At 40.6% G+C, this 21,031-nt stretch overlaps 1 protein-coding gene across 21 annotated transcripts in view; it reads left to right on the plus strand.

Annotated features, from left to right (window-relative positions):
* Nucleotides 1-2,492: 2,492 nt before the first annotated feature.
* Nucleotides 2,493-21,031, plus strand: part of Grk4 (G protein-coupled receptor kinase 4) — an 84,809-nt gene continuing 66,270 nt past the window's right edge. For 13 of the 21 annotated variants that reach the window (XR_007340953.1, XR_007340952.1, XR_007340951.1 and 10 more), the window contains exons 1-3: nucleotides 2,493-2,631; nucleotides 15,730-15,807; nucleotides 16,420-16,465. Coding sequence is in view for 12 of the 21 variants with exons in the window: in XM_048784057.1 (XP_048640014.1) it covers nucleotides 15,803-15,807; nucleotides 16,420-16,465 (51 nt within the window). In the remaining 9 variants the exon portion in view is untranslated. The remainder of the gene's footprint in view (nucleotides 2,632-15,729; nucleotides 15,808-16,419; nucleotides 16,466-21,031) is intronic. The other 8 variants (XM_048784055.1, XM_048784056.1, XM_048784065.1 and 5 more) reach the window with 5 other exon arrangements.

The following is a 21,031-nucleotide window of genomic DNA, read 5'->3' on the forward strand; positions in this document are numbered from 1 at the left end:
GGTATGTTTCTATTATCCCTAGTTTTTCAGTGTTTTGAACACAAATGGATGCTGTATTTTGTCAAATGCTTTTTCTGCATCTATTAAAATAATCATGTGATTCTTATCTTTAAGTCTGTTGATGTGATGAATTACGTTCATTGATTTCCGTATGTTGAACCAATCTTGCATCCCTGGGATGAACACCACTTGATGATGGTATTCAGAGTTTTTGCATCTTTGTTCATCAGGAATATTTGTGGGAGATCAACCTTGCATGTGACTGAGTTACTTCCCAGCTGGGTGATTGAGGCATCAGGTGGCAGATGCTGCTAGACTGCCCCACCCTTCTTGGATTGGAGGGACAGTGGGTGTCTTCTTTGTGCCTGGGCTCGCCTTCCTTCAGCCCCATGGGTGGAGCTATGCTCACCTGTTCCTTTGTAATATTACCCCTTGCCCTGTTTGGGATAGAATGTTCCATGGAAACATCCTTTGTGTATCCCCTTATCTTACTGTGCCCTTGGGTGTGGCCTACCTAGGTGTCAGTTAACCTGCTGACAGCAGACTCAGGAAGCTAGACTCAGCCCCCCTGAAACTGACCTCTTGCCTCATTTGAATGGCTTCTCCCCAGTAAAATCGGGTCAGCACATGTGGGCTCTCTTCTCTCTCTCTCTCTCTCTCTCTCTCTCTCTCTCTCTCTCTCTGTCTTTCTGCGGGCCCTTAAGATCAGAGGAGCCGTCACAGCACCCCCAAAGAAAAAGGTATTTCTGTCTCTTGTATGGTTATTTTGCACAGCCCAATTAGCCCAGGTCCCCTGGAGTGACCCTGAGAGTTTTAGTCTGAAATTCTTTCCTTGCCATGTCTTTGTCTGGTTTTGGTATCAGGGTGATACTAACTTCATAGAATGAGTTTGGAAGGGTTCCCTGCTTTTCTGTTCCTTGGAATAATTTGAAGAGGATTGGTGTTAGTTCTTCTTTGAAGGTCCGGTAGGAGAATCTGTCTGGTCCTGGGCTTTTTCTTTGTTGGTATTCTTTTGCTGGTGTCTTCAATTTCATTGCTTGAAATTGACCTTTTCTATGTCCTTCTGATTCAATTCAGGTAGGTCAGTATGTCTCTAGAAATTTGTTGATGTCTTCAAGATTTTCTATTAGAGTATAAATCTTCAAAATAGTTTCTGATTATTGTCTGTATTTCAGTAGTGTTTGCTGTGATATTTCCTTTTTCATCATGATTTTTAGTAATTTAAGTTTACTTTTTCTCTTTGTTAGTTTGGTTAGGGGTTTATCAATTTTTATTTATTTTTCAAAGAACCAACTTTTGTCAATTTTTTAAATTGTTAGCTGTAGGTGGACACAATACCTTATTTATTTGTTTATTTATCTATTTATTTATTTATTTATTTATGTGGCGCTGAAGATCAGCACCAGTGCCTCACACATGCTAGGCAAGCACCTTACCATTGTTTCAAATTCATTGATTTCAGCTCTGATTTTAATTATTTCCTGTCTTCTATTGCTTTTGGTATTGATTTGTTCTTTTTCTGGGGCTTTGATATGCAAAGTTACGATATTTATTTGGGGCTTTTCTGTTCTTTTAATGAATGAGCTCAATGCCATGAACTTTCCTCTTAGCACTGCCTTCATAGTGTCCCAGAGATTTTGATATATTGTATCACTATTCTCATTTATCTCTACTTATGGTTTTAAATATAGACTCTTAAGTATTTTTAAAATTTCATCCCTGGTTTCTTCTGCTTATCCATTGGTCATTCAATAGCATATTACTTAGTGTCCAGTGTTACAGGGTAGCTTCTATATTTTGTCATTGATGACTTTTTTTAATATTTATTTTTTAGTTGCAGTTGCACACAATATTTTTATTTATTTATTTATTTTTATGTGCTGAGGATCAAACCCAGGTCCCCAAACACACGAGGCGAGCACTCCACTGCTGAGCCACAACCCCAGCCCCTTATTATTGATTTCTAATTTTATTTCATTATGATCTGATAGAATGTAAGGTATTATTTCTCTATTTTTTTTTTTTTTTTTTTGTATTTGCTAAGAGTTGCTTTGTGGCCTAAAATATTGTCTATTTTAGAGAAGGATCCATGTGCTTCTGAGAAGAAAACAAGTAAAATGAAGAAAGGTTAATTTCTTTAAAAATAAAAAGAAGCAAATATTTATAAGCAGCCCTGTCTGCTTATAATGTCTTATTAGATTCAGTTCACAAATTTGGAAACTGAGGCTCAACAGTGCTACGTAGAGAAGATCAGAGTCACATGGTTTCTAAATGACAAAGCCAGTGATTGGTTGCTTTACATGGAAATTTTGTACTTTGTCAAGTTGATTTCCAGATAGAACAAGTTGTTATAAGCTCAGATTTTATTCATCTTAGGTGCCAAACTATCCAACCATATGTTAGAGTCAAAAATTGTTGTACTTGAGTGTTTTTGACAATTATAAATGCGTTTTTTGTATTACACTGTATTGATAAATTTAGTATTATATTAATAAAGAAACTGAGAAAAATGCCTTCCCCACCCCCCAAATTTAGGAGGATATGGCAAAAAAACTGGTCGCAGCAAAAAATGGAGGGAGTTACTGAAGCTGCCCCCTGTAAGCCAGTGCAGTGAGCTGAGAGATTCCATTGGTGAGTACTTGAGCCTACCTACTGTCAGAGGGGCCAGCTGTGCTCCCACTTTCTGTGTTCTGTATTTATTTCAAGTATTTAGTTAGTTCATTTCCCAGTACTGGAGATTGAACCCAGGGACACTTCACCACTGAGCTACACCCCCAGCTCTTTTTATTTTTTGTTTTGAGACAGGATCTCCCTAAGTTGCCCTGCCTGGCTTGAACTTGTAATCCTTCTGCTTTAACCTCCCAAGTAGTTAAGTTACAAACATTTGCCACCTTACCTAGCTTGGCTTATAGTATTTTTTTCCATATAGAGATTTTAGTTCTTTATACAGACATACCAATCTTTTTTTTTTTTTAATTATCTGCTGTGTTTCGTATTATGCTTTGGAAGGACACCTTTATTCCAAGATTATTTTTACGAATCGATTTGTGGCTCAGTGGTAGAGTGCTTGCTTAGCATGCACAAGGCTCTGGGTTCAATCCCAGTACTAGAAAAAACAAAAACAAAAACCATCAATGGTACTTGGCACAATATGGCATGTCAATAATCCCAGCTACTCCGGAGGCTGAGGCAGGAGGATCACTTGAGCCCAGGAATTAGAGGATAGCCTGGGCAACATATTGAGACCCCATCTCAAAACAAAAAAATCACTGACTGTAAATACAATAGTGTTTTTCTAAACTCTTGTGATTGCATTTAGGGCTCAGTAAAAAACCCGTGTCAGCATCCTTTATATAATCACATATGCAGGGACCCATTTTTCAAATAAGGTAACATTTTCCGGTTCCAAGGATTTGAATCTGTTATCCTGGGCGGCGATTATTCAGCCTTTTATATATGATAACTCTGTTAACTTTGTGAGGAACTACTAGACTTTTCCTGTAGCTGCATCATTTTTCATTTCCCCAACAATAAACAATGATTGGACTTCTTCCATGTCCTCACCAACACTTGATGGTTTCATTATAGCCATCTTAGTATGTGTGATTTGAATTTCCCTGATGCCCAATGATTTTGAGCAACTTTTTAAGGCTTCTTGATCATGTGCATATTTTCTTTGGACCAATTGATATTTGGCCTATCGTGTTAACAGTAATTTTTTCTGAGTATAGCATAGACAGATTAGTATGGAAATTGATTCCATTATTTGACATTTGTATCATAATTATGTGAATTTTTCTTTTGGACTACTTATGATTTTAAATATATTTATAGACTCAAAAATTTTATTTTAATATACATTTGCTTATACATTTATTCAGTATGCCTCTAATTCTTCAGGGTAGTTTTTTAGCACACAGAAGAAGTAACTTACATTAAATGTCCCATTAGTTAACTTGTTAGTATATTTTCACCATGTTCCAAGGAAGAGGGTCTGCTACCATAAATACAGCAGTTGAGAAACAGACCCAGTCTCTGCCCTCAGAGCTTATAATCTCTTGGCAGATATAGATATAAAATAGAAAAATGATCATAGAAATAAACATAATTAATGGCTGAGCGCCATGGCTCGTGCCTGTAATCCCAGCGGCTTGGGAAGCTGAGGCAAGAGGATCATGAGTTCAAAGCCAGCCTCAGCAACAGTGAGGCGCTTAGCAACTCAGTGAGACCCTGTCTCTAAATAACATACAAAATAGGGCTGGGGGGCTCAGTGTCCCATTGCCCCTGAGCTCAATCCTCAGTACCCACTCCGCAAAAAAAAAGGGTGGGAAAAAAGAAATAAACATAATTACAAATTGTAGGGGGACAGTACAGACAGCCAGATGAGAGGAACTTAATCTGATCAGGAGTGAGGTAGAGAGGATCAGAGAAGGCTTCCTAAGGAAGGCACTGGGCTAGAAGCATAAAGTACAGGGTAAGAGGGACAGGAAGAGAATTTTCCAGGCAGCAAGGTTAACAAGTACAAGGGCCCCAACCTGGGAAGGTGTATGGCAATTTCCATGTTCTTAAGGAAGGCCAGTCTTCCTGGAACAAAGATGGAGGCACAGAGCGGCACTGAATGAGTGGAAGGAAATGGTAGGGGTTCTAGGCCTGGGAAGGGGAGGTCTTACTGAAGTTATAAAAGGTTGACATTGCCAAGTTCTTAGCAGAGAGGAGATGTAATCAGATTTACATTTTAGGAAGTCTCTCAGGCTTCAGTAGGAGAATGGGAGCAGAGGGGTCAGCATGGAAACAGGAAGACTGTAGAGACTGTTGATGTTGTCCAGGCAGGAGCTGAGGGCAGCGTGGTTTGGTATGTGGTGATGGAGTTGAAACAATCAGATCAGATGGGACTGTGAGAGACAGTAAGTAGAACCCAGTCGCTTTCTGTGTGGAAGTAAATGCAGGGGAGTTCTTAAGGAAGGCTTCCAGGTCTGTGTGTTCAAGAGGCAGCACATGGGGTGGAGCCCAGCCTGCTGGAACCGAAGCTGTGCGTTCATGTGGAGGGCTCAGAGAAGTCTGGGTGGTATCTGTACAGGTAGCATGTAGAAGTCATGAGACTGGAAGTAGATAAGATCCTCCTCAGGAGAGAACAGAGGGAATGGAGAAGGGGCGCTTGACCAGCTTCAGAAGACTTTTCATCCTGTTTTGGCTCAGTGAAGAGGAAAGACTGGTCAGATGGACCTAGCCAGACGCAGTCATAAGATGGATCCATGTAGAGTCTGGAGAGCTGGGGGTCCAAACAACTAGGGGCTGGGACAGTTTCAGGTAGGTGAGTGTGTCATAGAGATTGAGGACCCATTAGATTGGGCCACTGGTTCTGAGTCTGTTTTTTGGTCCCTAGAGCACTGGGCATGAAGTTGAGTGAGTGAAGGAGTCACAGTGACTGTGTACAAGCAGCCCTCAAGGAGTGCGGCAATGTGCTCCAAGACGTGCTCTGCTCTGCTCTGCTCTGTGGGCACATCTTGGTCTATGGCCTTTTTTGTTACTTAGTTTATAAGCATTTGACTTAGTGTGGCAGAAAGCATGCCTGAGAGTTTTCTAATTTTCATCCTTTGGTTGTTCTGAATTTGTAGAACAGACTTCATATAGAATAAGCAAGCTTGGTGCTCTGAGTTAGTGTTCTTCCTACAGGAGGGTTGGGGAGGGGAGAGAGAGAGAAAGAGAGAGAGAGAATGCATGTTGATAAACTTGGGAACCAGTCTCCTGTTAGCTGGTTCACATGTGGACAAGAGGAGTTGTTGAAACACCTCTTCCTCTTTTTTTTCTCCACATTTTTAAATTCGTGCATTATAGTCATACATAATGGTGGTATTTGTTCTTACATATTTGTACATGCACCCAGTATAACAATATAATCTGTCCAGTATCCTCCCCAGCACTTCCCCCTCCTCCCCGTCCCCACCCCAGCCCCTTCCTCCACTCTACTGATTTCCCTTTGACTTTTGTGAGATCCCTACCATCTTTCTTTTCCTTTTTCCTCTCTAGCTTTCACATATGAGAGAAAATGTATGACCCTTGACCTTCTGAATTTGGCTTATTTTGCTTAACATAATGATCTCAAGTTTCATCCATTTTCATGTAAATTACATAATTTTGCTTTTCTTTTTTTTTATTAGCTACACATGACATTACAATGCATAATTTCACTTTTCTTTACTGCAGAATAAAACTCCATTGTGTGTATATGCCTTATTTTGAGGCAGGTTCCATAGTTCAGCTATTGTGAATTATGCTGCTATTAACATGGTATACATGTAGCATGATAGTATGTTGACTTTAAATTTTTTTGAAGAGTATATTCTTTCTTTTTTTAAAACATTTTATTTTTTATTTATTTTTATGTGTTGCTGAGGATTGAACCCAGGGCCTTACATGTGCAAGGCGAGTGCTCTACCGCTGACCCCAGCCCCAGCCCCTGTTGACTTTAATTCTTTAGGATAAGAATAAATACTGAGGAGCGGTCTTTTAGCTCTGTGGCACTGTGGGCTCAGGACCCACATGCTTCCTATGTCTAGTCTGCCAGAACTTCTCCCCTCCTGGTGAGCCTGACTTCTGCTGGGGACCAGTGCCCTCTTTCCAAATACTAATTCCCCTCTCTCTGTTGTTCATCTGTGGCACCCAGAGCAGCCTCTGAGGGTCACCAGGCTAGGAGCTAGGTCCTTTGACCCTGCAGAGTGGGAGCCTCTGGTGGCAGCATCTGTCTACTGCTTGAGAGATATTAAATTTTGTGACATATTTCTGTGATTTGTTTTTTGTGTGTGTTTTGTTTGTTTTTCATGCCATGTGAAATCTAACGCATGGAAAAATGAAATCATTAATGAAATTTTGAACCAGATAGGGTAAAAAGGGTTTTTGTTAGCTGCTGCTTTTTTCCAAAATTGGAGCTCTGGAGTTGCTTATCCAAGTCTGTAATAAGGGTGCATGTGTGAATGCCACAGCCAGCACTGCCCTCTCTGGTGGTTGCATAGTTCTGTTTTCCCAACATTCTCTCCAAGTGGGGTTCTATTGTGGCATGCTAATGGGGCAGCATTCCCACAAGACCCCTGTCCCAGTGCACAGCAGAATTGTCCACTTTGCTAGAAGACACCTCTGGTTCCTTCAGCAGTGTTCTGTGTCTCCCTCTTGGGTCCCAGCATCTCTACTGCTTGATTCCTAGCCTCTTGGCCAGCCACTCAGGATTGGACAGCAGGCTCCTGTGATGCTAGGGAGGGACATACTTAAAGAGGTCCAGCTTGTCCTTGGGTTCGAGTTAATGGTTCTTTTATTGATCCAACCCCATCAGCTTTCTCTCTTCCAGGCAATATGTAAAATTCTGACTCCTGGAGGTGCCTTACTCTTTTTCTGTGTTAGAGTTTTTTTCTTTATGTCATTGTTTTGTCTTTGTTTTACTATTTGGTCATTTTTTAGGAATCTGGGAGAGAAGGAAGGCAGACCTATGTTCTGGTCTACCATCCTCAGATGGAAATGAGGAGTGTTTCTGATTCTTTGGATGAGGGAGGAAAGTATTAAAAACTTTCATATTTCAAAAACATAACTTTTGACTGGCTTGTTTCTCTTGCTTTCTTAAGTATAGTTAGGTAGTATCCCTAAAATAAAATAGAGTAGCCAAATTGGATGAAGTAGGTTGTAGAACTTCTGAAAAACTGTTGTGAGGTTTGTGAAAACAAGCAGCTATATCCTGGCCATCCTGAGCTCATATCCTTGCCTTCATTCTCCATGTTCAGACTCAGTGGTCCAAAACAGGATCGTGGGGATGACACATGGCATTTTTGCCAGAACGTAGTGGTTGAGAGGTGACGCCAGCAAGCCATTGAGATGATGACGGTTATGTTGTGTGTTCAATTGTATATTAGACCCCTGCTGTCCACCTCGGCCTGCTACTTTGGGAGTTCTCATGGGATTCCTGGGGAGTTCCGTTGGTTGGGGAAGTGCCGGAGGAGGGATTTCCGGTTCGTGTGTGGTGTGTCCCTGGAGAAGGCTGCGTGTGCGTGGCCTTTGTGAGAGTATGGAGAATAAAGGAGTTCCTGTTTTGAACCTACAAGGCTGTGTGGCGGCTCGAATATTTTGTGCCCAGCCAGATTGCAGCAGTTTCCCAGAGTTACATGGTGTCGGTGATGCTTAACAGAAGGATTTGTTAATGACTTGCTCACTTTTTGTGAACTTTATGTTAATTCTTAAGCTTTAGAGTCACATTAGGAGACCTAAACATGTTTATTTCAAGTTGGGAGCCACTGTTCAGAGAGTAACTGGTTTTGTTTCTGAAATACAAATTAACCTATTTTGAACCTAAGTTTTATTTTGTTTTATATCCTTCTTTACATATTGACCAAATGTTAGTGCCCTGTTCTCAGAACTATAGCAGTGTTTGAGGTAAGGTATACAGTGTTTCCTACAGGAAAAAAAAAAACAAAACAAGAGCAGTTAAAGAGATAATTAAACATATATATTTGTGACTTTTTTTTTTAATACTAAGATTGAACCCCAGGTGTTTACCCCTGAGCTACATCCTCAGAGCTTTTAATTTTTCCTTTTGAGATAGAGTTTCACTAAGTTGAGGAGGCTGGCCTTGAACTTGTGATCCTCCTGCCTCAACCTCTCAAGTCATTGTGGTTACAGGCATGTTCCAGGGTGCCCAACTATATTTGTGACATTTTAAGTACAAAAGGTAACAAAATGAAAAAGTGTTTTAAAAATCTAACAGTACATTCCTGCAGGATATTTCACATTCATGCAGTTGATTCCAGTATATAGGGTGGGTACTATAATGGAGGAGTCTCTTCCTTCTCCTTCCTTCCCTGTGGGGGCCTCTAGGGAATCCCCATCCCTGTGTGTTTCCTTTTGGAAAAGAACAGGCCCTGCAAGTCAGGATTCACTCATCCTTGTGAGTTCTTGAGTTATCTTGGGTGCTAAATATTTTAATGTTCATCATAACCCACTCTAAATTAATAAATAGAAGAGTAGTTAAAAAATAATACTTCAAAAAATAATACTACTATGTTTCTACTTTCATTGTATCTAGTGAAAATATTAAGATGCAGAATAGCATTTAGTAAATTATAACCATTATATTTGCTTGTTTCCCTTCCCCTTTCTTGTCCCAGAAAAAGATTATAGCAGTCTCTGTGACAAGCAGCCAATAGGAAGACTTCTCTTCAGGCAATTCTGTGATACAAAACCAGATCTTAAGAGTTGCATTGAATTCTTGGTTGCAGTGGTAAGCGATTCATTTCAGGGTTGAACTGCCCAGTCTGGTTTGAAAATTTAAAAACTAGACCTGGACAATGACACAGAGGTTATGGATAGACTGGTTGTATTGGTGTTGTAGTTATATTCTTAGTACGGAAATCCCTTCTGTATGAGATGATATGGTCACGGAATTACATCCCCAGTGCGGGGGAATTGCACCTGCTCACTGAGTGGTTTTGACCCCTGCTGCCTTCATTTGTGGAAGGTTGACAAGCAAAAGAAGGCCATATGCTTCTTTAGCCAACTGAAGTGTGCCCTTCCTGCCCTCTGTGGTAGACCTGTGGTCCAGACGCATTTGGAAGGGATAATGTCATTGTAAGAAAGATGAGCTTTTGGGTGGAGTTTACTAAGCTCTGTGAAGCATCTACCATTCTCTTGTATCCTGTTTGAGATGTATTTTACCTGTGATTTTTTTCCCTAGGTTAAGAGTTTTGTGTTTCTAAGTATTTATGAAGACCACTGGCAAGCCTAGAATTTCAAGACTATGAAGTAACCAACCAATAGAAAATGGGTGCAATTCAGCAGAAAAGCTCTCTTACTTTGTTATTTATACCAAGGTTATGACCCTTCCTCTCAGCTTTGGCCAGTTCTGGTTATATCAGCAAATATATATCCAACACTTACTATATACAGAGGGCTGTATTATATCATTGCATTTGTATTCACTTTCTCGCCATAATAGCCTTATAAAAACTTCTTGAAGTTATTTATTTATAATGACATTTTTCAGAAAAACATTTGAAGCTCTTTTTTTATTTGCTTCCTACCCCTCAAAACTTCCCTAGTCTGTACCTTTCTGGCACTGTTGTTAAAAGAAGACAAAACTGGGCCTGGGGCTGTAGCTCAGTGGTAGAGCACTTGCCTGGCATGTGTGAGGCCCTGGGTTCCATCCTCAGCACCACATATAAATAGATAGATAGATAGATAGATCCATTGATGACTTAAAAATAGAAAAAAAGAAAAGAAGACAAACTTAGAAAAGTGTCAGTTATTTCTTTTTAAAGGCAGGATTCTGATGCAGTGGGCCATGCCTTCTTGGTTCAATGAGTGGAAAATGGGTGTAAATTTTCATGTAATGAGTTATGTTTTCCAAACTGCCTTACTTTAAGAATTTAGGGACCTACAATTTTTATTTCCAGTAAAATGGCTAAATTGCATAGTTAAAATTCTATTTTGGGTTTAAATCTTCTGATATTATCATGATACCCATTAGTTACTAGGTAACAGGTTTAATTTTGTTTTTTAATTTTTAAAAAAAATTTCTGGTAACAATTGTGTAGATTCAGAAAGAGCACCTGATGGTGCTGGTCATGCAGCACTTACTGCTTTGACTATCCTGTGATAGGTGATTACAGGTTTTTGGTGCAGAGACTGACTGCATCTTATCCACCCTGCCCCACAGCATTTGACCCCTTGCTCAGTATTTGTTGAATGAATTAATGCCATCTATAAAAGTTAGGATTCAGCCAGAGAACCAGAGTCATTAGGAGGTAGATTTGAAAAGACTGATTACAAGACATTGGCTTACGACAGTGGATCTGACTAGGAAAGTCCAAAATGGATAGGATGGACCATCAGGAAGGACATGATGTAACTCTCCAGAAATAGGACACAGCTGCTGTCCTTAGGCAGAATTTCTTCGGAGAAGCCTCAGCTCTGCTCTTAGCTCTTTTCAACAGTTTGGGTGAGACCCACCAGGATATGTAGGATAATCTCCCTTATATTGGGTCAACTGAAGTAAGGGAGAAAAATGCTTAATCACCAGGAAAAGTTTGACTTCTGTTCCCTCTCCCAGAACATTGGTATAAATGATTAAACAGCTGCCTAAAGTAGGTGAAGGAGAATCTTGTGTGTGGTTGAAGAAAATAAGAATTAAAAAGCAAAAGTGATTTGTGGAACTGGAGAGTTGAGACTGTGGTCTGCTGGAGAGTCCCTCCCAGAACCTTGTTAGGACTCCCAGCTTCATGTCCAGGATCGAAATCAGAGGAAAGGCATTCTACCTAAACCTTCCCCCAAAGCCTCAGGGACTTGTAATATCAGCTGGAGGCTGTTCACTTCAGAGAATGAAACAGGTCTGACCAGCAGCATTCCTGGTGAAGTGCTATGTGCCCTAACAGGAGCTGCGTGTATGAGTGCAGGAAGGGGCTGCAAGCTCGTGTACATCACCTTTTCCCCAAAGGGACCCCACTTCCTAGAGGGCCACCTACTCAGTACTTCCTTTGGAGTTTCCCCCAGGCCCAAAAGTGGATTGCAGAGCAAGTAAGTCCCTGGTGATTCAGTGATGCAGAATGTTCAAGAGTCTACTAGCTGAAAGAGATTTCAAGATGGCAGAATTAGAGCAGGTTGCTTTCCTAACTACTCTGTGGTGTGAAACCAAGAAAGCAGACAGGCAGCTTTCTCAGCAAGGTGGGTGAACGAAAAAAAGCAGGGGGAGACTTTACTGGAGTTTAATACTTGACACTCAAAGCAGACTGGGAACTCAAGAGGTTGTATATAATAAATTAAGGAAGAAATCTCCAGCACCACAGCCACTACTGTAGCTAGAGGTGCCAGCCAGAGTGGTCCTTTCATGAGCACAGTGGAGAGATAAGGGAACTAATGGAACCACATCTTTAGGAGGACTTAGGCATGTCTGGGTACAGAGTTTGAGATCAAAGACACTGCCCAACTAAACTGAAGGGCACGCTACACAATAGCCTTGCACAGGAAAGAAACCACATCTCTCCTGGTGGGGTGCAGAGGACAGAAGGAGGAACCATTTTACAGTCGCGATGCTGGGACCAGCAGTTGAGGGAGCCAAGTCCTAGCAAATCAAGGCTGGCCCAAAATATAGCCTGGCAAACCCACATTGCACAACAGAGTGTGCCTAAGTGACCAGGAGAAAATCAAACGTGAAAAGAGGTTTACACAGGGGACTACTGGTTATGGAAACCTACCCAGCTCTATCCCTCCCTCTCTAATCCGACTGCTTGCAGGACTGGCTGGGAGAGATGCACCTGGCCAGGAATTTGAAAGGGCAGGAGAGACTGAGTTTGGAGACTGAATCTGAGACCAGGAAACTTGACGTCCAAAGGTGGAATCACGCAAGTGGAACCCAGGGTAGATCCTGGAGTGCAGTCTAATAGTGTGGACAGTCTATTCCTGGGCCCTGAGGGTGTGCTGATTTAGAATCTCCTGACCCATTGACATTCGGCAAAGAGCCTGGAGCCTACCTAAACCTAAACCCTGCCTCCAAGAGTTCCGCATACGGGATTACCTCTCACTCCAGTGCCCTAACAGGAGCTGCGTGTATGAGTGCAGGAAGGGGCAAGCATCATACTTCAGACACCCCACCTAAAACTTTTGAGAAGGGAAGCTGAGAATATTTTAGATTCCAACAGAAACAATTCTTTTGACTTTACTTTGATATATATTTTTTTCTTTTCTCTGCTTAATTGTGACCTTTATGGTTCATGGACATTTATACATATTCATATTTTTTTCTTTTCTCATTTCTAGCATTTTTGAAACCAGTTATTTTTCATGGATCAGTTTTTTGAGGACTAAGAATTTTGATTAGTATATTTCAGTTTTGTTTTATATTGTTTTTCAATTTTTAATTTTTCAATTTTTTACTTTATATATTTTTTCTCTCACTTGTTTCCCATGATTCTCTCTTTTCTTCTGCTAATAGCCAATCTCTGTTGTTCTCTCCTTCATGCTTCCTTCAATTTTTTTAACTTCTATTTTCTCTTCTTCTCCCTCATAATCATCACATCCTGTATTACTTCTGTTCTCTCCCTATTCACCATTTGAAATTGTAAACCATTTTGCAAACTTACTGTTTTTATTGATGGCAGTAATGTCATTTCTGTTCATTGTGACAACATTGTAGATGTCATAGTAGGAACTGTTTGGTTTAATGTTATGTATATTGTTTGCATTGGTTGTTATTATTATTTGTCACCCCCTAAACAGGGAGATACTGAAAACCTTCAGGTACACTGTAAGTCCACAGGATAGGAATTCTACTGCTTCAGATCCATGTTGTTAGATGGTTAGACATATAAACAACATGAAAAAGCAAAGGAATGAATCTTTCCATACAAACCAAGAGACTTCAATAAAAGAATCCATTGCAACCACAGTGGAAGAAATGTCAAGAGAAGGAGTTTAGAATGTAAGGTGAGGGATGATATAAGGAATGATATCCAAGAGAAAATACAAGAAGTGAAAGATCACTTCAATAAAGAGAGTCTGAAAAAAAATCAAGTAGAAATCCTCAAAATGAAGGAATCAGTAAACCAAGTTAAAAATTTAATAGAAAGCATCACCAACAGATTATACCACTTGAAGACAGAGTTTCAGGCAATGAAGACAAAATATATAATCATGAAAATAATGTTGACCATGGAGAAAAGAGGTTAAGAAACTGTGAACAGAACTTCCAAGAAATATGGGATAATCTGAAAAGACCAAATTTAAGATTTATTGGGATGAAGGCTCATAGATACAAACCAAAGGAATGCACAACTTTTTCAATGAAATCAAATCAGAAAATTTCCCAAACCTAAAGAATGAAAAAAAAAATCAGATAATGCAGGATGTTTATAGGACTCCAAATACACAGAATTACAACAGATCCACACCAAGGCACATTATTATTGAAAATACCTAACATACAGAATTAGGATAGAATTTTAAAGGCTACCAGAGAAAAATGAAAAGTCACATTTAGAGGGAAACCAATCCAGATCTGAGCTGATTTTTCAACCCAGACACTCAAAGCTAGGAGGTCGTGGAATAATATATATCAAGCTCTGAAATAAAATGGATAACAGCCAAGAATACTATAGCCAGCAAAATTAAACTTCAGAATTGACGATTAAATAAAACCTTCCATGTTAAATAAATGTTAAAAGAATTCACAACTAGGGCTGGGGTCCTAGCTCAGTGGTAGAGCACTCGCCTAGCATGTGTGAGGCCCTGGATTCGATCCTCAGCACCACATAAAAATGAATAAATAAAGATATTGTATTCAACTAAAAAATAAAATATTAAAAAATCTGCAAGAGAGTCTTCATAGGCAAGGACATCCACAGACTGAAGGTAAAAGAATGGGAGAAAACATTTCACTCACATGGATCTTGTAAACAAGCAGGAGTATCTATCCTCAGATAAAGTGGACTTCAAGTCATAGTTGATTGGAAGGGTCAAAGAAGGCCATTTCATACTGCTTACGGGAATTATACATTGAGAAGATATAATAATTGTAAATATTTTTGCCGCAAACAATGGAGCATATACATACATCAAACCCCTCTCAACTTCAAGAATCGAAGAGCTCAAAATCCAATAATAAAGGGTGACTTTAACATACTTCTCTCCTCACTGGATATATCATTTAAACAAAAACTAAATAAAGAAGCTATAGAACTAAAAATATACTAGCTGAAGAACTCCCGCCATGGTGAGCTTTTTGTACTTGAAGAGCACCTGCTCACATAAATAGAGCCAGCCCTGAGCAGCTTGCCCCTCCCACCAGCCTCTGCCTCGTAGAGCTATTGGGATGTTCAGGCTAGATTGTTCTCTGGTAAGGGGTTAAGCCTCACACAGGATACAATTTAGTTCCATCCCCATTTTGGCGGGAGGGTACTGGGGATTGATTGAACTCAGGGGCACTGGACCCCGGAGCCACAGCCCAGCCCTATTCTGTATTGTATTTAGAGACAGGGTCTCACTGAGTTGCTTAGTGCCTTGCCATTGCTGAGGCTGGCTTTGAACTTGCAGTCCTCCTGTCTCAGCCTCCTGAGCCACTAGGATCATAGGAATGCACCACCATGCCCGGCTCTATTCCCATTTTTTAAGGACACACCAAGCTTGGAAAGTCCTCCAGAGTTTTCAGAAGCTAGATGATGAAGTGATTTCTTTTTCTCTAACAACAGCTGGATGGCATTATGTGCTCTATGGTCCCTCCTCTGACTCCTGGTAAAGGGGATTCTTACTTTGGTATCACCATTTCTGACTCCCCTGGGAGCTGTGGAGACAGCTTTTCAAGGGGCTCTTAGAAATTTCTAAAATGTTATTGTCTAGTCCATATTTATTTAGCTACAATGAGTGGGTTAAAATATAATAGATCTTAGAGAGTATTATGAAGAGTGTTGCTCTACTACTTTATTAACCCCCTTTTAAAAATGACGTTTTAAAGCTGGGAGTATAGTGCAGTGATAGAGCATATGCTTAGCATGTGCAAGGCTCTGGATTATATCCCTAGTGCCCCCCAAAATAATAATTGACAGTTTCACTCCCTCCTGACCCTTAGACTCCCAAAGAATAGCTAGAGATACTTGATCAGTAGAACTGCTGTCTGTTTCTGAGGGTATCAAAGTCAGAATTTGAAATATGAAAATATTGTGATGAAGCACAGCTTACATTTGTCTTTTCTCCCGTCTCTCTAATCAGACAGAGTATGAAGTTGCCATTGAGGAGGAACGAAGAGACTGTGGACTATCAATCTTAGAGAGATTCTTCAATAATGAGGTGTTTTCTTCATTAGAATAAAGATTTATAAATAACTTACTTAAATAATGAAAGTGCATAACTATTTTTACTTTGATATTACAAATATGTTAAATGTATTAATTTCTTTCAAATCTTTCTTTTCTGTGGTTTTGTTTGATTGAGTAATGAATTAACAATTAAATCCCTTAAAAAATGATTCAACAAATCGAAACTTTATATGTTTCTTCAACCAGAATGTAGAATTAGAGTTTTATTTGCTTCTCTGGAGTACAAATAACATTTTTTCCTAAAAGCCTTAGCAGGTCTTAGTTTTTATTCTTTTTGACTCATGTTATGGTTTGGATGTGAGGTGTCTCCCAAAAGCTCACGTGTGAGACACTGCGAGAGGGTTTAGAGGAGAAATGGTTCGGTTTTGAGAGCCTTAACTCAGTCGATGAATTAATCACCTAGTAGGATTGATGAAGTGGTAATGGAAGGCAAGTGGGGTGTGGATGGAGGACTGAGGCACTGAGGGTGGCTTTGGGGTGGGTGTTTCTATCTGGTGAATGGAGTCTCTCTGCTTCCTGATCATCATGTGAACTGTTTCTCTCTGCCACTCTCTTCTGCCATGTTGTTCACACTCACCTTGAGCCTCAAGGAATGGAGCTGCTGTCTCTGGATTGAGACCTCTGAAACTGTGAGCCCCCAAATAAACTTTTCTTCCTCTACAGTTATTCTGGTTGGGTCTTTCAGTCACAGCAGGAAAAAACTGACTAAAACAACTCACAATATTCTCTCTTTTTTTAAATTTGGGTTTGTGGTACTGGGGATTGAACCCAGGGAGGCTCTACCATTGACTGCATCCCCAGCCCCACACCCACTTTTTAAATTTTGAGAGTGGGGCCGAGGTTGTGGCTCAGTGATATGGTGCTTGCCTAGCATGCATGAGGCACTGGGTTCGATCCCCGGAACCACGTAAAAATAAAATAAAGGTTAAAAAAAAAAAGATTATTTAAAAAAAATTTTTTTTGAGATGTGGTCTCACTAAATTGCCCAGGCTGAGCTTGAACTTGTGATCCTCTTGCCTCAGCCTCCCTGATAGTTGGGATTACAGGCATGGGCTGCTGTGCTAGCCTGACTTGCCAAGTTCCTGTTTCCTTTCCTGTGGCTTCTGTTTTGTAGGCTGTTAGAAGTCCTAGATTCTGGAAGGAAAACAGTAATGACATTTCATGAACACTCTAAGTCTTGCAAATGTGACAAATTATAATGAATTTATAGATATAGAGGTTGGGAAATCCAATATCAAGGTACCAGAATCTGGCAGTGGCCTTACTGTGGCATCACATGGCAGAAAGGCAAAGAGAGCAAATGCAGAAAGGGATGCACCTACTTACCAGAGGGCATTAATCCATCCAGGAGCTGCATACCTCTTAAAGGTCCCATGTCCCAGTACTGTCACAATGGCAGTTAAGTTTCACCATGAGTTTTGTAGAGGTTGGACATTCAAACCATAGCACTTGATGGTAGTGAGAGATGTTCATACACTGTTTCTCTTCCTTTATTTACCATCAGCCTAGGAACTGCCACTCTTCCTCGTCTCCACCTGATGCCTTGCCCTTGTACTTGGTCATCATTGTAGTTGGTCTTTGCTGATCTTTTCTTTAACAACAATAAGAACAAAATCTATTGCTTTTACATACTAAAAATGGGAACTACTTAAGGTCATTTATTCAAATTTCAGAAACCTAGAATATATAAAATACCAAACGTAAGAACACTGTGTGTTTTCGTTCTTGTATCCTATCACTCATTCTTAGTTTTCTTAGTTTTCATATCAGGTTTCTCAGATATTAAAATTCATCCAGGTTTGAATGTACAATTAAAAGGAATCATGACAAAAAACAGTTGGATTTTGTTGGGAATACAAAATTGGTTCAATAGCCAAAAATGATCTTCTCCTCTGGTATATTGTATTATTGTTACAGGTATTGTGATAGACACAGAAAAAGCATTTGACAAAATCTATATTCTTTGGTAATAAAAGTATTCAACAAACTAGGAATGGAATGGAACTTGCTTGGCCTGGTAAAGGATATCTATGAAATACCCTCAGCTAACATCTTACTTCAGGGTGACAGACTGTATGCTCTAGGGCTGGGGCTGGGGCTCAGTGGTAGAGTGTTTGCCTTGAATGTGTGAGGTACTGGGTTCGATCCTCAGTACCACATAAAAATAAATAAATAAAATAAAGATAATTGTGTCCATTTACAATTTAAAAAAATTTAAAAAGATCAGGTGTTCTACTCTAAGATTAGGAACAAGATGAGCTTTCCAGTTCTCACCACGTCTATTGAATGAAGCTGTGACAGGATATCCCATTGTACACACATAAAGAAAAAGATACTAGAGCTAATAAATGAGTCTGTAATGATTGCAGGATACTAGACCACTGTCCAAAATTCTACTGTATTCTTGTACACTAGCAATTAAAATCCCAAAAACTAAATTAAGAAATTCCATTTATATTTTCATCAAAAATATTTAAGAATAAATAAAACAAAATGAAACATTTGCTTACTAAAACCACAAATCATTGAAAAATTACAGATGATCTAAATGAATGGATAAATATTCCATGTTCATGGATCAAAAGTCTTAATATTGTTAACATGGCAATACTCTCCAAATGGATATACAGGTTTGAAAGAACGATCAAGGCTTGTTGGTTGGTGGTATTGGGTGGGAGAGGTTTGGCCTCTATGATGGATGAGAGGGAAAGGACAGCATATCCCGCCACTTTAACCCCTTCGTGTATAAAGGAGCTACCATCTGAGAACCAGACAGGTCCAAAGAGGGCAGGGGTCCCTCAGAAATGGTGGTAGGGCAGGGTAAAATTGTCTCTAATACCTCCAGGCATTTGTGGAGAGGATCTTGTGAGGGAGAAGATGGGAGGAGGAAGGCAGTGTTTAATGAAGAGCAGGACTGAAAAGAGATGGAGGGATTTTCAAGGAATGAGACAAGGAGGGATAGAACCCTGGAAGGAGGAAGTGACTGTAGCCCCTTGAAAGTGAGGAAATCCTCACCATCTAGTGAGGAGATGAGATGGTTAGCGGGGAGGCAAAGGTAAGCTTGTGTGCTTCTTTCTGGAGGTCATGGGCCGCTGTTAGGGCTCTGAGGCATGGGGGCCAGCCCTGACGGTGGGGTCGATCTGTTTGGATAGGTAGGCCACTGGTGCAAATGTGGGGCCATATTCCTGACCCAGAACGCCCAGACTTTGTCCCTGTTTTTCATGTACATAGAGGGTGAAGGGTCAGGAGAGGTCGGGGAGATGCAGGGCGGGTGCCCAGAGGAGGGCCTTTTTGTAAAGGGCTTCCCTACTGCTGAGGGTAGGGGTTCATCTTGGGGGCCCTCAGCTAGATTATATAGTGGCCTGGCGAGGAGGGAGAAATTCAAAAGTAATCCAGGCCCTGAAGTACCCAGCCAAACCCAAGAAGGAGAGTCATCTTTGGTCTTCAGTGTCTTTAGACCCAGTAAGTTGTTTTCTGTCTACTGTAATGGCCTTTTTCCCTTGAGAAATAGAGAACCCTAGATAGTGACCTCTTTACATGCTATTTGGGCCTTTTGTGGAGAGGCCCGATATCCCTTTAAGGCCAAGAAATTAAGTAGGAGAACTGTGTAATCTGTTGAGTGCCCTTTGGACGGGCTACAGAGGAGAAGATCATCAACATATTGCAAGAGGGTGGATTTGGGGCACTGGGGGTGAAAAAATTGGAGGTTGGAGGCCAAGGTTTATCCAAAGAGGTGTGGACTATCTCGAAATCCCTGAGGAAGGACAGTCCAGGTTAGTTGTGGAGAATGTCTGGTGGTGGGATCTGTCCAGGTAAAGGCAAAAAGATCTTGTGATTCGGGGGCAAGGGGAATGGAGAAGAAAGCATCCTTTAAATCTATGGCCGAGAAGTGGGTGGCAGTGTGGGGGATCTGAGACAGCAGGGTGTATGGGTTGGGAACCAAAGGATGTATGGGCCTAATGGAGGTGTTGATGAGTCTAAGCCTGAACTAAGCGATAGGACCCATTGGGCTTTCTTCCACTAGTATGGGAGTATTGTAAGGGGAATGAGCAGGACGGAGGTACCTCTTGCTAAGAAAGTCCTGAATAATAGGTTATAGGCCCAGAAGAGCTTTTGTGGACAGGGGATATTGAGCCTGATTGGGGAAGGTGTTAGGATCTTTGAGATGAATGTTAACTGGTGGGCAGGAAACCGTGGAGGGGGTGTGGGTATCCCATACAATTGGGTCAACCAGGTTCGTAGGGAAGGGATCCTTTTTCATGTCAGTCTCACAAGTGGAGCAGAATGGCCAGTCTTCTGCCAAAAGGGCCCGAAAAGATGAACAGGCCGATTCTGGGGCCTGATTGATGCCAGGAGCCCGGATGTTGATTGTTGTATTAAATTTAGAGAGAATATCTCGGCCGAGCAAAGGAACTGGACATTGAGGCATAACTACAAACGTCTGAGAGACTGAGAAGTTGTCTATGGAACAGAGTAATAGGGGAATCTTTTTTGGATAGATGGTCCTTCCTCCTACCCCGACAATAGGAGAGATAGACGGCACTGTTTGCCCCCAGAATTCTGTCAGGACTGAGAAAGTAGCCCTGGTGTCAAGGAGAAAGTCAACCTTGCCCCCATCCACCTGAATCCACACCCTGGGTTCTTAATTGTTACGGCCGGCCAGGGACAAGGACCCAAGGCTCTGTCGATCTTTGATTTGTATGCCCAGAAGGTCACAGGATTCCCTGGCTATAGGCTTCCTACGGAAACTAGGACAGTCAGAACCCCAATGACCTTGTTCTTTCAAGGTTCAGTACAACCCCTATCAAAATTCTAGCTGCCTATTTTGTAGAAATTAGGAAGCTGATTTTTTTTTAAATTTTGAATTCATATGAACATTCAAAGGACACAGAATAGTTTTAATATTCTTGAAAAAAACAGGAGTCACACTTTTTAATTTCAAAACTTAATGCAAAGCTACAATAATCAAGACAATGAGGTACTTAGATAAGAATAGACATACAAGTCAATGGCATAGAATTGAGAGTCCAGAAATAAACCTATACATTTATAGTCACAGGGCTTCTGATATGGGTGCCAAGACAGTTCAGTGAGCAGAAGAAGAGTCTTTTCAACAATTGGATCCGGAACAATTGGATATTGTTGAAAATGAGATTGGACCCTTACCTCAAACCATAAATAATTAATGCCATATA

Source organism: Marmota marmota, unplaced genomic scaffold (assembly GCF_001458135.2).
Source record: "Marmota marmota marmota unplaced genomic scaffold, marMar, whole genome shotgun sequence".
Taxonomy (NCBI): Eukaryota; Metazoa; Chordata; class Mammalia; order Rodentia; family Sciuridae; genus Marmota; species Marmota marmota.